The sequence below is a fragment of the Takifugu flavidus genome, chromosome 13 (genome assembly GCF_003711565.1).
Source record: "Takifugu flavidus isolate HTHZ2018 chromosome 13, ASM371156v2, whole genome shotgun sequence".
Taxonomy (NCBI): domain Eukaryota; kingdom Metazoa; phylum Chordata; class Actinopteri; order Tetraodontiformes; family Tetraodontidae; genus Takifugu; species Takifugu flavidus.
Window position 1 is genome coordinate 10,080,237 of NC_079532.1, and position 15,127 is coordinate 10,095,363.

General features: G+C 49.9%; 1 protein-coding gene across 3 annotated transcripts; it reads right to left on the bottom strand.

The window, feature by feature from the left end:
• Positions 1–5,374: 5,374 nt before the first annotated feature.
• dnaaf4 (dynein axonemal assembly factor 4) lies at positions 5,375–14,961 on the bottom strand. 3 transcript variants are annotated; one of them, XM_057052762.1, is made up of 9 exons: positions 14,580–14,960; positions 14,332–14,479; positions 10,922–11,052; positions 10,714–10,834; positions 10,498–10,631; positions 9,829–9,938; positions 6,025–6,178; positions 5,839–5,944; positions 5,375–5,771 (listed from the first exon to the last, which is right to left on the bottom strand). In XM_057052762.1, exons 1-9 carry the CDS (start codon positions 14,700–14,702, stop codon positions 5,629–5,631), a joined length of 1,170 nt encoding a protein of 389 aa, XP_056908742.1. In that variant the 5' UTR covers positions 14,703–14,960; the 3' UTR covers positions 5,375–5,628. The 3 variants fall into 3 exon arrangements, with proteins under 3 accessions (XP_056908742.1, XP_056908739.1, XP_056908741.1); XM_057052759.1 differs by lacking the exon at positions 6,025–6,178 and having other exon boundaries at positions 14,580–14,961; XM_057052761.1 differs by lacking the exons at positions 5,375–5,771; positions 5,839–5,944; positions 6,025–6,178 and having other exon boundaries at positions 9,936–10,631; positions 10,707–10,834; positions 14,580–14,713.
• Positions 14,962–15,127: the final 166 nt, after the last annotated feature.

Genomic DNA, 15,127 nt, shown 5'->3' on the forward strand with positions numbered 1-15,127 from the left:
TTGATGTGATCTAAACTCATTTGATGTGGTCTAAACTCATTAGATGTGGTCTAAACTCATTAGATGTGATCTAAACTCATTAGATGTGATCTAAACTCATTAGATGTGGTCTAAACTCATTTGATGTGATCTAAACTCATTAGATGTGGTCTAAACTCATTTGATGTGATCTAAACTCATTAGATGTGGTCTAAACTCATTAGATGTGATCTAAACTCATTAGATGTGGTCTAAACTCATTAGATGTGGTCTAAACTCATTAGATGTGATCTAAACTCATTAGATGTGATCTAAACTCATTAGATGTGGTCTAAACTCATTTGATGTGATCTAAACTCATTTGATGTGGTCTAAACTCATTAGATGTGATCTAAACTCATTAGATGTGGTCTAAACTCATTAGATGTGATCTAAACTCATTAGATGTGATCTAAACTCATTAGATGTGATCTAAACTCATTAGATGTGGTCTAAACTCATTAGATGTGGTCTAAACTCATTAGATGTGATCTAAACTCATTAGATGTGATCTAAACTCATTTGATGTGATCTAAACTCATTAGATGTGGTCTAAACTCATTAGATGTGGTCTAAACTCATTAGATGTGATCTAAACTCATTAGATGTGGTCTAAACTCATTAGATGTGGTCTAAACTCATTAGATGTGATCTAAACTCATTTGATGTGATCTAAACTCATTAGATGTGATCTAAACTCATTAGATGTGGTCTAAACTCATTTGATGTGATCTAAACTCATTAGATGTGGTCTAAACTCATTTGATGTGATCTAAACTCATTAGATGTGGTCTAAACTCATTTGATGTGATCTAAACTCATTAGATGTGGTCTAAACTCATTAGATGTGATCTAAACTCATTAGATGTGGTCTAAACTCATTAGATGTGGTCTAAACTCATTAGATGTGATCTAAACTCATTTGATGTGATCTAAACTCATTAGATGTGATCTAAACTCATTAGATGTGGTCTAAACTCATTTGATGTGATCTAAACTCATTAGATGTGGTCTAAACTCATTTGATGTGATCTAAACTCATTAGATGTGATCTAAACTCATTTGATGTGATCTAAACTCATTTGATGTGGTCTAAACTCATTAGATGTGGTCTAAACTCATTAGATGTGATCTAAACTCATTAGATGTGATCTAAACTCATTAGATGTGGTCTAAACTCATTTGATGTGATCTAAACTCATTAGATGTGGTCTAAACTCATTTGATGTGATCTAAACTCATTAGATGTGGTCTAAACTCATTAGATGTGATCTAAACTCATTAGATGTGGTCTAAACTCATTAGATGTGGTCTAAACTCATTAGATGTGATCTAAACTCATTAGATGTGATCTAAACTCATTAGATGTGGTCTAAACTCATTTGATGTGATCTAAACTCATTTGATGTGGTCTAAACTCATTAGATGTGATCTAAACTCATTAGATGTGGTCTAAACTCATTAGATGTGATCTAAACTCATTTGATGTGATCTAAACTCATTTGATGTGATCTAAACTCATTTGATGTGGTCTAAACTCATTTGATGTGGTCTAAACTCATTAGATGTGATCTAAACTCATTAGATGTGATCTAAACTCATTAGATGTGGTCTAAACTCATTAGATGTGATCTAAACTCATTAGATGTGATCTAAACTCATTAGATGTGGTCTAAACTCATTTGATGTGATCTAAACTCATTAGATGTGGTCTAAACTCATTTGATGTGATCTAAACTCATTAGATGTGATCTAAACTCATTAGATGTGATCTAAACTCATTAGATGTGGTCTAAACTCATTAGATGTGGTCTAAACTCATTTGATGTGATCTAAACTCATTAGATGTGATCTAAACTCATTTGATGTGGTCTAAACTCATTTGATGTGATCTAAACTCATTAGATGTGATCTAAACTCATTAGATGTGGTCTAAACTCATTAGATGTGGTCTAAACTCATTAGATGTGATCTAAACTCATTTGATGTGATCTAACTCATTAGATGTGATCTAAACTCATTAGATGTGGTCTAAACTCATTAGATGTGATCTAAACTCATTAGATGTGATCTAAACTCATTAGATGTGGTCTAAACTCATTTGATGTGGTCTAAACTCATTAGATGTGGTCTAAACTCATTAGATGTGATCTAAACTCATTAGATGTGATCTAAACTCATTAGATGTGGTCTAAACTCATTAGATGTGATCTAAACTCATTAGATGTGATCTAAACTCATTAGATGTGGTCTAAACTCATTAGATGTGATCTAAACTCATTAGATGTGATCTAAACTCATTAGATGTGGTCTAAACTCATTAGATGTGATCTAAACTCATTAGATGTGGTCTAAACTCATTAGATGTGATCTAAACTCATTAGATGTGATCTAAACTCATTAGATGTGGTCTAAACTCATTAGATGTGATCTAAACTCATTAGATGTGATCTAAACTCATTTGATGTGATCTAAACTCATTTGATGTGGTCTAAACTCATTAGATGTGGTCTAAACTCATTAGATGTGGTCTAAACTCATTAGATGTGGTCTAAACTCATTAGATGTGATCTAAACTCATTAGATGTGGTCTAAACTCATTAGATGTGGTCTAAACTCATTTGATGTGATCTAAACTCATTAGATGTGATCTAAACTCATTTGATGTGATCTAAACTCATTTGATGTGGTCTAAACTCATTAGATGTGATCTAAACTCATTAGATGTGGTCTAAACTCATTTGATGTGATCTAAACTCATTAGATGTGGTCTAAACTCATTTGATGTGATCGAAACTCATTTGATGTGGTCTAAACTCATTAGATGTGATCTAAACTCATTAGATGTGGTCTAAACTCATTTGATGTGATCTAAACTCATTTGATGTGGTCTAAACTCATTTGATGTGGTCTAAACTCATTAGATGTGATCTAAACTCATTAGATGTGATCTAAACTCATTAGATGTGGTCTAAACTCATTAGATGTGATCTAAACTCATTAGATGTGATCTAAACTCATTAGATGTGGTCTAAACTCATTAGATGTGGTCTAAACTCATTAGATGTGATCTAAACTCATTAGATGTGATCTAAACTCATTAGATGTGGTCTAAACTCATCGTTTAAGATAAAATCCTAGTTAGGGCCATTTTAACAGTGAACTCTGCTCTCCTCTTGTCTTCTTGACCATTGCGCTCCTGGAGGGGGTCACGGGGTCACGGGGAGGGTCCACGCTGGGTGAAGGCAGGTCCCTCCCCGGATCAGTCGGCAGGTCATCACATATGAGCATTTGTGGGTTCGGTACCTTGCTCAAAGGTACCTGGGCGGCGCTCTGACGTGTTCTGGCCCCTCCCCCGACCCCAGAACCCCTCCCGTCTCAGCCGGTCAGGGTCTCAGCCCAGCTGCCGCCACCATCACTGAATCCTGCTGTGATTTAGTGTTTATGAAACATCAGCTTGACCAACAGCCGCTCGGTGCCTGGAGAACCTGGATGTTTGTGCAGGTTCTGCCGCCATCTAGTGGTGAACCTACGCAGCTGCACCTGTGGTGCTCAGTCAGATCATCAGATTACAGTTTTTCTCAATTGGTTTGGTACATTTCTCACATCAGAATTGAAATTCTCAAAAGTTCTTGTTCAATTGTCACATCATCATGCCATTTGTGCAGATGAAAAAGGCAGTTTCTCATTGCATTGAACAAATTGCAAATGCTTTTGTCCATCCATGCAAATGATTGTGTACAATTCTCAGGTTTTTCGTACATTATCAATTGCTTTTGTCAGGCTAATCAAAATGCTTTGTTATAGGAATCTATCAAATAGTCTCTTTCCCCAAAACATTTAGGCTATAGTTCATCATATAAGTCTTCACATGCAAAATGATTTACCAAGCCATCATAACATGTCAAGCATATATACATTTCCATAAGACATTTGTCTGTAAATATGATCTAAATTGGTAAATTCCTCCCAGGTGAATCTAGACTTTCTCTAATGAAAAGAGTTGATCAACCAATGATCGACAGTTTTCTGAATGAGCTCAAGGGAGCATCTCATGAACAATCTACTGGGGAGTATATAGGTAACCAGAGCACAATAGAAAGTTACAATGTCTGACAATGGAAGGACAACAGCCAAGAAGAAGGAGAGGAAGAGGGGTGAGGCTGTGTGGTGGAGGAGTAGGAAGAGGAAGAGGCAGAAGAGGCGGACACATGCGTGTTCCTGATGAAATCAGAGCAACACTTGTAGACCATGTTTTGAATCATGGGCTGACTATGGCTGAAGCGGGGAGAAGGGTGCAGCCAAATGTTGGCAGAACAACTGTGTCCTCAATTATTCAAACTTTCCGCAGAGAGAACAGGTGTGTAATCTAACAGTATGTGCTGAATTACATGGAGTTTACTGTATTTACATGTCAATACAGTAATGCCCCATACAAAATTACAGTAGCCTATTCCACTGATGCTCTATACAATGCCATTGTGTCTTCCTCAAATTTGTTTTGGGTGACATTTCTATTTCCCACAGGACTGCAAGACAAGTACACAGGGGTGGTAGAGGGCGGATTTTCACACCACAGCAGGAGACGGCTATCTGCAACATTGTTGTGGAAAACAACGCCATTACACTAAGAGAGATACAGACTACTATTTTGCAGGACAACGACACATTTGCAAACATCCAAACAGACAGTATCTCTACCATTGATAGAGTGCTAAAAAAACAACACATGCGCATGAAACAGCTATACACTGTCCCATTTGAAAGAAATGGTGAGAGGGTGAAGGAGCTGCGCTACCACTTTGTCCAGGTACAACTTACGTATTGTATTTCACCTTTGTTATGTGCAGTGCTGTCTTTTTTTTTTCTTTACGCACTGCAATGTCAATGTTTGCCAATAAAGAAGTCATTCTGTAAATGTGAATCTTGTCTTTTCCAATCAATCTTACACATATACATTATATGAGGTCAAATGTACAACACTTGTCATCACACCTAAACCACATTTTACATCAACATGTCCCTTCAAAGTGCACTATTCAATTGCCAACATGACTAATGAATTTGACTGTCTTATCCGTACACAATGACACAATGATTAAACATTAAACATTCTGATGGCTTTTGCAGGTGATCCACGGTGTTTTGCTATTTGTTCAAACTGTTTTGAGAAATGCACTTGATCTTCTGCAAATTGCAAGAATGATTGGAAAAATGTACCAAAGTGATTGAGAAAAACTGTAGTTGAACCTACTGTCATCTTCTCCATATGTTCTGCTGCTTCTATCAGGAGAACCGGAATATCAATGGGTGAGATTATTTAAGGGGAACCACACAGATCCAGTTGGGACCCAAACAGAGCAAAAGACGCTTTATTTACAAGAGTCAAAGACAGTTACAAACGGGAGAAACAGGAGCAGGAAGGTCCCAAAGATGGGGATGCTCCTCCCACACCGAGGACTCCCTCAGGTGTAAGGACGAGAGCTCCTCGGAACCCAGGAACCACCTGGAAAAGAGCCGTGGACTGTGGAGAGACTCAGAGCTTCGCCTCCCAATCCAGCTGTTGCTGTTTGGAAGGTTCTGTAGGAGGTTCCAGCGGGTCGTCGGCCCCTAAAGCAGCTTTTGGGGGTCCAGCTTGGGGGTGTTGGTGATGTCAGCAGAGCCTTGAATGGTGTCTCTGATCTTCTGCACGTCCGCCTGTAGCGCCTGGTTGGAAGGTGTGATGGCCACGGCTGCCTGGTAGTCCTGCAGGCCTGGGAACACACAGCAGCACCGAGGCTAGAACCTGACAGGGCGGAAACACTCAGCACCTGTTCGGACCTTCTGCGTAGAGCTGCAGCTGGCAGAAGGCCGCTCCTCGCCGGGCGTGCGCTCTGGCCCTCGCTGCTGCGTTGGCGTCAACGGGCGGAGCCAACAGATGCAGAGCCTGCGTGGAGAACAGAGTCAGACCCAGACCCAGACCCAGACCCAGACCCAGCACCTCCAGCAGCTCCACTGTCACGTGACCTGAGACGAGTCCTCAATGGACTTGTGAAGGTTCTTCAGCTTCAGGTGACACGCGGCCCGGTTGGAGTAGAGCGCTGGACTCTTGGGGTTGAGTCTGAGGGCCAGGCCGTAGGCGTTCAGCGCTCCCAGGTAGTCCTCCCTCAGGAAGCACTTGCTGTGAGGAGGCAGGAACAGGTGAGGCAGGAACAGGTGAGGCAGGAACAGGCGAGGAGGCAGGAACAGGTGAGGAGGCAGGAACAGGTGAGACAGGAAAAGGTGAGGCAGGAACAGGTGAGGAGGCAGGAAAAGGTGAGGCAGGAACAGGTGAGGAGGCAGGAACAGGTGAGGCAGGAACAGGTGGGAGGCAGGAACAGGTGAGACAGGAACAGGTGAGGAGGCAGGAACAGGTGAGGCAGGAACAGGTGAGGCAGGAACAGGTGAAGGCAGGAACAGGTGAGGCAGGAACAGGTGAGGAGGCAGGAACAGTGAGGAGGCAGGAACAGGTGAGGCAGGAACAGGTGAGGAGGCAGGAACAGGTGAGACAGGAAAAGGTGAGGCAGGAACAGTGAGGAGGCAGGAAAAGGTGAGGCAGGAACAGGTGAGGAGGCAGGAACAGGTGAGGCAGGAACAGGTGAGGCAGGAACAGGTGAGACAGGAACAGGTGAGGAGGCAGGAACAGGTGAGGCAGGAACAGGTGAAGGCAGGAACAGGTGAGGAGGCAGGAACAGGTGAGGCAGGAACAGGTGAGGAGGCAGGAACAGGTGAGGAGGCAGGAACAGGTGAGGCAGGAACAGGTGAGGAGCAGGAACAGGTGAGGAGGCAGGAACAGGTGAGGCAGGAACAGGTGAGACAGGAACAGGTGAGACAGGAACAGGTGAGGAGGCAGGAACAGTTGAGGCAGGAACAGGTGAGACAGGAACAGTGAGAGGCAGGAACAGGTGAGGAGAGCAGGAACAGGTGAGGCAGGAAAGGTGAGACAGGAACATGGTGAGGATGCGGAACAGGTGAGGAGGCAGGAACAGGTGAGACAGGAACAGGTGAGGAGAGGCAGGAACAGGTTAGGAGGCAGGAACAGGTGAGGAGGCAGGATTGACAGGTGAGAGGCAGAACAGGTGAGGAGGCAGGAACAGGTGAGACAGAACAGGTGAGGAGGCAGGAACAGGTGAGGCAGGAACAGGTGAGGAGGCAGGAACAGGTGAGGAGGCATGAACAGGTGAGGAGGCAGGAACAGTTGAGGCAGAACAGGTGAGACAGGAACAGTGGAGACAGGAACAGGTGAGACAGGAACAGGTGAGGAGGCAGGAAACAGGCAGGTGAGACAGGACAGGTGGAGGATGCGGACAGGGTGAGGAGGCAGGAACAGTGAGGCAGGAACAGGTGAGACAGGAACCGGTGAGGAGGCAGGAACAGGTGAGGCAGGAACAGGTGAGACGCAGGAACAGGTGAGGAGTCAGTAACAGGTGAGGCAGGAACAGGTGAGACAGGGAAACAGGTGAGACAGGAACAGGTGAGGAGGCAGGAACAGTGAGACAGGAACAGGTGAGGAGGCAGGAACAGGTGAGAGGCAGGAACAGGTGAGGCAGGAACAGGTGAGGTAGGAACAGGTGAGGCAGGAACAGGTGAGGCAGGAGAGGTGAGGAGCAGGAACAGTGAGACAAACAGGTGAGACAGGAACAAGTGAGGAGGCAGGAACAGGTGAGAAGCAGGAACAGGTGTGAGGCAGGAACAGTGAGGCAGGACAGGTGAGGCAGGAACAGGTGAGGAGGCAAGAACAGGTGAGGAGGCAGGAACAGGTGAGGAGGCAGGAACAGGTGAGGCAGGAACAGGTGAGGCAGGAAGAGGTGAGGAGGCAGGAACAGTGAGGAGGCAGGAACAGGTGAGGCAGGAACAGGTGAGGCAGGAAGAGGTGAGGAGGCAGGAACAGGTGAGGAGGCAGGAACAGGTGAGGCAGGAACAGGTGAGCAGGCAGGAACAGGTGAGGAGGCGGAACAGGTGAGGCAGGAACAGGTGAGGCAGGAACAGGTGAGACAGGAACAGGTGAGACAGGAACAGGTGAGGAGGCAGGAACAGGTGAGACAGGAACAGGTGAGGAGGCAAGAACAGTGAGGCAGGAACAGGTGAGGCAGGAACAGGTGAGGAGGCAGGAACAGGTGAGGAGGCAGGAACAGGTGAGGCAGAACAGGTGAGGCAGGAACAGGTGAGGAGGCAGGAACAGGTGAGGCAGGAACAGGTGAGCAGGCAGGAACAGGTGAGACAGGAACAGGTGAGGCAGGAACAGGTGAGGAGGCAGGAACAGGTGAGGAGGCAGGAACAGGTGAGGCAGGAACAGGTGAGGAGGCAGGAACAGGTGAGCAGAACAGTGAGGCAGGAACAGGAACAGGTGAGGCAGGAAGAGGTGAGGAGGCAGGAACAGGTGAGACAGGAACAGGTGAGACAGGAACAGGTGAGGAGGCAGGAACAGGTGAGGAGGCAGGAACAGGTGAGGAGGCAGGAACAGGTGAGGCAGGAACAGGTGAGGCAGGAACAGGTGAGGCAGGAACAGGTGAGGAGGCAGGAACAGGTGAGGAGGCAGGAACAGGTGAGGAGGCAGGACAGGTGAGGCAGGAACAGGTGAGGAGGCAGGAACAGGTGAGGCAGGAACAGGTGAGGAGGCAGGAACAGGTGAGACAGGAACAGGTGAGACAGGAACAGGTGAGGAGGCAGGAACAGGTGAGACAGGAACAGGTGAGGAGGCAGAACAGGCGAGGCAGGAACAGGTGAGGAGGCAGGAACAGGTGAGGAGGCAGGAACAGGTGAGACAGGAACAGGTGAGGAGGCAGGAACAGGTGAGGAGGCAGGAACAGTTGAGACAGGAACAGGTGAGCAGGCAGGAACAGGTGAGGAGGCAGGAACAGGTGAGGAGGCAGGAACAGGTGAGCAGGCAGGAACAGGTGAGGAGGCAGGAACAGGTGAGGAGGCAGGAACAGGCGAGGCAGGAACAGGTGAGGAGGCAAGAACAGGTGAGGCAGGAACAGGTGAGGCAGAACAGGTGAGGAGGCAGGAACAGGTGAGACAGGAACAGGTGAGGAGGCAGGAACAGGTGAGGCAGAAGAGGTGAGGAGGCAGGAACAGGTGAGGCAGGAACAGGTGAGGAGGCAGGAACAGGTGAGGAGGCAGGAACAGGTGAGGAGGCAGAACAGGTGAGCAGGCAGGAACAGGTGAGGAGGCAGGAACGGTGAGACAGGAACAGGTGAGGAGGCAGGAACAGGTGAGGCAGGAACAGGTGAGGAGGCAGGAACAGGTGAGGCAGGAACAGGTGAGGAGGCAGGAACAGGTGAGGCAGGAACAGGTGAGGAGGCAGGAACAGGTGAGGCAGGAACAGGTGAGGCAGGAACAGGTGAGGCAGGAGAAGGTGAGGAGGCAGGAACAGGTGAGACAGGACAGGTGAGACAGAACAGGTGAGGAGGCAGGAACAGGTGAGACAGGAACAGGTGAGGCAGGAACAGGTGAGGAGGCAGGAACAGGTGAGGAGGCAGGAACAGGTGAGGAGGCAGGAACAGGTGAGGCAGGAACAGGTGAGCAGGCAGGAACAGGCGAGGAGGCAGGAACAGGTGAGGCAGGAACAGGTGAGCAGGCAGGAACAGGTGAGGCAGGAACAGGTGAGCAGGCAGGAACAGGCGAGGAGGCAGAACAGGTGAGGCAGGAACAGGTGAGCAGGCAGGAACAGGCGAGGAGGCAGGAACAGGTGAGGAGGCAGGAACAGGTGAGGAGGCAGGAACAGGTGAGGAGGCAGGAACAGGTGTTGCACCTGGACTAACCAAGTCACTCAAACGGGACGCTACTCACTCCCCCTTGTCTTTCAGCCAGGCTGGGTTCCTCTGGGGCTCCTCCAGCTCCTTCAGCTCTGCATCATCTGCAGCCTCCACCTGTCGAGCTTCAGCCTGTCTCCTCAGCCACTGCAGAGTCCACACACACCTGATCCATGTGACTGGGACTGGGACCACTGGGGCCACAGGGGTCACAGGGGCCACAGGGGCCACAGGGGTCACAGGGGCCACAGGGGCCACAGGGGCCACAGGGGCCACAGAGGTCACAGGGGCCACTGGGGCCACAGGGGCCACTGGGGCCACAGGGGCCACTGGGGCCACAGTGTGTGTGTGTGAGCGTGTGGTGTGAGCGTGTGTGTGAGCGTGTGTGTGAGCATGTGAGTGTGTGAGCATGTGTGTGTGTGTGGTGTGTGTGTGTGTGTGAGCATGTGTGTGAGCATGTGTGTGAGCATGTGTGTGTGTGTGTGTGTGAGCGTGTGTGTGTGTGTGAGCGTGTGTGTGAGCGTGTGTGTGAGCATGTGTGAGCGTGTGTGTGAGCGTGTGTGTGTGTGTGGTGTGTGTGTGTGAGCGTGTGTGTGAGCATGTGTGAGCGTGTGTGTGAGTGTGTGTGTGTGTGAGTGTGTGTGTGTGTGTGTGAGCGTGTGTGTGAGCGTGTGTGTGAGCATGTGTGTGTGTGTGTGAGTGCCACCTCCTCCTCCTGGGCCACCCTGGACTCCCGCAGGGCCGTGGGGAACACTCGGGGGGTGAAGGTGACCCCGATCCTCCCTGGGGCTCTGGGAGCAGGCGGCTCCAGGCAGCTCTGGAGCTTCCTCCCTCGCCGGTCTAAACATGAGGGGAAGGTGTTTATTTCAGCAGGGCCGGTCCTGTCAGGGAGGGGGGTCCCCCAGAACCTTTGACCTTTGACCTTCTGGTCTCTTTCCTGCTGGTTCCTCTGGTTTCTGCTGCCAGGCTCTGAGCTCTGCTGAGACTCTCTCCTGCTCCGTTTCCTTTAATTCTTTGATCCTAGCTTGTTGCTTCTCTTCCAGCTGCCATCAAAACAAACACGTTTCACTTATTTTCGGTTATTTTGGGTTATTTGAGGCGGCACCAGAGGAGGAGCGGCTCCGGCTCACCTTCATCATGGTCTTCAGGGCGTATTTGCTGTCTGCACGGCTGCTCTCTGCCCTGAGCCTGGACTCTGAGCGGAGCTTCTCCTGGTAGCTCAGCAGAGCCTTTTCTCTCAACCTCTTTGTTGCTTCCTCACCTGAAACAGAGAAACTTGTGACCAAGAACCAGGAGAAGCTAAAACCCAAACACACGTTTAGTGTCACGACCACACCAGGGTTCAGTCATGAGAGTAAACGCTGATGCTCGCTAGGAAGCACCTCGCTGTCTCTGGCTTCCTTTCCTCTCTCCTCTTGAGGGTGTCAGAGGTCCTAAAGGTCACCTTGAGGTTTTTAACCACAGCTGGATGTTGGCTCACTGGTGTGTGTGGTGGTAGGAACATCTGGCTGCATCCGCTACTGATACTGCTACTGCTAACCCTGACCCTAACCCTGACCCTGACCCTAACCCTGACCCTAACCCTGCTAACCCTGACCCTAACCCTGACCCTGACCCTAACCCTGACCCTAACCCTGCTAACCCTAACCCTGACCCTAACCCTGCTAACCCTAACCCTAACCCTGCTAACCCTAACCCTGACCCTGCTAACCCTGACCCTGACCCTGCTAACCCTAACCCTGACCCTAACCCTAACCCTAACCCTGCTAACCCTAACCCTGACCCTGACCCTAACCCTGCTAACCCTAACCCTGCTAACCCTAACCCTAACCCTGACCCTAACCCTGCTAACCCTAACCCTGCTAACCTAACCCTGACCCTGACCCTAACCCTGACCCTAACCCTGCTAACCCTAACCTAACCCTGCTAACCCTAACCCAGCCTACATACCTGCATGAGTGAGCAGACCCTCCCAAGGCTCAGGAGTCCTAACCCTGACCCTAGCCCTAACCCTGCTAACCCTAACCCTGCTAACCCTAACCCTAACCCTGACCCTGACCCTAACCCTGCTAACCCTAACCCTAACCCTAACCCCTAACCCTAACCCTAACCCCTACACCCCCCTAACCCCAACCCCTACCTTCCCCCCAACCCTAACCCCAACCCTAATTCTTGCCCCAACCCCAAGGTCAATCCTAACCACATACCTACTTGCCATTCCACCAAAGTCTTCTCTGACTGGGCGATCCAACTCTCTCCCCTATCCTGTCCGGAACTTCTCGAGCCCTGGCTAATTGCCCCGGGGGGGCCCTCACCCTCCGCACTCCCCTGCTTTCCCAATCAGTAGGCCAGTGCAAAAAAAGTTTTATCCCAAACCTGAACCCTAACCCTAACCCAACCCTAACCCTAACCCTAACCCAGCCTACATACCTGCATGAGTGAGCAGGCCCTCCCAAGGCTCAGGAGTCCTAACCCTGACCCTAGCCCTAACCCTGCTAACCCTAACCTGCTAACCCTAACCCTAACCTGACCCTAACCCTGCTAACCCTAACCTGCTACCCTAACCCTGACCCTGACCCTAACCCTGACCCTAACCCTGCTAACCCTAACCCTAACACTGCCTAACCAGCCTACATACCTGCATGAGTGAGCAGACCCTCCCAAGGCTCAGGAGTCCTAACCCTGACCCTAGCCCTAACCCTGCTAACCCTAACCCTGCTAACCCTAACCCTAACCCTGACCTGACCCTAACCTGCTAACCTAACCTAACCCCTAACCCCTAACCCTAACCCTAACCCCTACACCCCACCCTAACCCCAACCCCTACTTCCCCCCAACCCACCCCCCCTAATCTTGCCCCAACCCCAAGGTCAATCCTAACCACATCCTACTTGCCATTCCACCAAAGTCTTCTCTGACTGGGCGATCCAACTCTCTCCCCTATCCTGTCCGGAACTTCTCGAGCCCTGGCTAATTGCTCCCCCCCGGGGGGGCCCTCACCCTCCGCACTCCCCTGCTTTCCCAATCAGTAGGCCAGTGCAAAAAAAGTTTTATCCCAAACCCTGAACCCTAACCCTAACCAAACCCTAACCCTAACCCTAACCCAGCCTACATACCTGCATGAGTGAGCAGCCCTCCAAGGCTCAGGAGTCCTAACCCTAACCCTAACCCTAACCCTGACCCTAACCCTAACCTAACCCTGCTAACCCTAACCCTAACCCTAACCCTGACCCTAACCCTGCTAACCCTAACCCTGCTAACCCTAACCCAGCCTACATACCTGCATGAGTGAGCAGGCCCTCCCAAGGCTCAGGAGTCCTAACCCTAGCCCTAACCCTAACCCTAACCCTAACCCTAACCCTAACCCTAACCCTAACCCTGCTAACCCTAACCCTAACCCTAACCCTGACCCTAACCCTGCTAACCCTAACCCTGCTAACCCACCCAGCCTACATACCTGCATGAGTGAGCAGACCCTCCCAAGCTCAGGAGTCCTAACCCTAACCCTAACCCTAACCCTAACCCTGACCCTAACCCAGCCTACATACTACATGAGTGGAGCAGGCCCTCCCAAGGCTCAGGAGTCCTAACCCTAACCCTAACCCTGCTAACCCTAACCCTCTAACCCTAACCCTAACCCTGACCCTGCTAACCCTAACCCTCTAACCCTAACCCTAACCCTAACCCTAACCCTGCTAACCCTAACCCTAACCCTCTAACCACCCTAACCCAACCCTGACCCTAACTAACTGCTAACCCTAACCTCTAACCCTAACCCTAACCCTAACCCTGCTAACCCTAACCCTACCCCTCTAACCCTACCCTAACCCTGACCCTAACCCTGCTACCCTAACCCTGACCCTGCTAACCCTAACCCTGACCCTAGCCCTAACCTAACCCTGCTAACCCTAACCCTAACCCTAACCCAGCCTACATACCTGCATGAGTGAGCAGACCCTCCCAAGGCTCAGGAGCCCTAACCCTAACCCTAACCCTAACCCTGACCCTGACCCTGACCCTAACCCTGACCCTGACCCAGCCTACATACCTGCATGAGTGAGCAGGCCCTCCCAAGGCTCAGGAGTCCTAACCCTAACCCTAACCCTGACCCTAACCCTGACCCTGACCCAGCCTACATACCTGCATCAGTGAGCAGGCCCTCCCAAGGCTCAGGAGTCCTAACCCTAACCCTAACCCTAACCCTAACCCTAACCCTGACCCTAACCCTGTCTACATACCTGCATGAGTGAGCAGGCCCTCCCAAGGCTCAGGAGTCCTAACCCTAACCCTAACCCTGACCCTGACCCTGACCCAGCCTACATACCTGCATGAGTGAGCAGGCCCTCCCAGGCTCAGGAGTCCTAACCCTAACCCTAACCCTGACCCTGACCCTGACCCAGCCTACATACCTGCATGAGTGAGCAGGCCTCCCAAGGCTCAGGAGTCCTAACCCTAACCCTAACCCTAACCCTGACCCTAACCCTAACCCTAACCCTAACCTAACCTGACCCTAACCCTGACCCTGACCCAGCCTACATACCTGCATCAGTGAGCAGGCCCTCCCAAGGCTCAGGAGCCCTCTTCAGCAAACGGAGGAACACAGCGGAGTCAGTGACCCTGGCTGAGCTGCCCACGTCATCAATGGGCTGGAGAAGGAAGGCTTCGAACAGGTAGGGTGGGTGATGGACCTGAGCACACACACCATCAGATAAGAAATAATCTAGTTAGAACAGATCCTCCATCCGTTCCTGAACGGGGGACCTTTAAATGCTGAATTTGTGTGGTTACTTTCAGATAGTCCTGAGTCAGCACGATGTCCACCTTCCCCGCAGCGGCTCCTCTCAGAGGTAAAGTAACGTAAACGGTGGATTCACTCTGAGTCCACGACCAGTTGGAGAAGTTTAGAGGCATTTCGGCTGGATGTCCTGGAGATCGCTGCTCCTGCTCCTGGAACGGAGGCACAATAACACAGCCACGTCGCTCCGCTCAGCGTCTCGTTGCTATGGTGACGCAACAGACGGGACGGTTCCGCAGAGGTTGGGACGGTTGCTTCTGCCTCTTGACCCCAAACGCGTTTTCCGCGCCAGCGCAACGTTAAATGAACGCAACTTTTACCATTTTAACGCACATTAATCGCAATTTTCGTTGTTTGCAAGCGTCCGAGTGTCATCAAAGCGGGACAGACCAGGGCTACTTCCGGTCTACTTCCGCGCCTCGCGTCTTTACTTCCGGTCAGCAGGAAGGCGGTTTGTTCGCTCGCATGTTAAAAACGGGAAATTCTTCGTTTTTCTCGACCCGTTAAAGTTGTTTCACAAAGACTCACCCGCCGGTAGTTT

What these genes read in the sequence shown, in the direction of transcription:
- dnaaf4 (XM_057052762.1), bottom strand. Translation starts at nt 14,702, where the DNA reads ATGCCTCTAAACTTCTCCAACTGGTCGTGGACTCAGAGTGAATCCACC. An exon ending in GGGCCTGCTCACTGATGCAG is followed by an intron (nt 11,053 to 14,331) that starts GTATGTAGGCTG and finishes TCTCTGTTTCAG; the next exon opens with GTGAGGAAGCAACAAAGAGG. An exon ending in CCATTGAGGACTCGTCTCAG is followed by an intron (nt 5,945 to 6,024) that starts GTCACGTGACAG and finishes TTCTCCACGCAG; the next exon opens with GCTCTGCATCTGTTGGCTCC.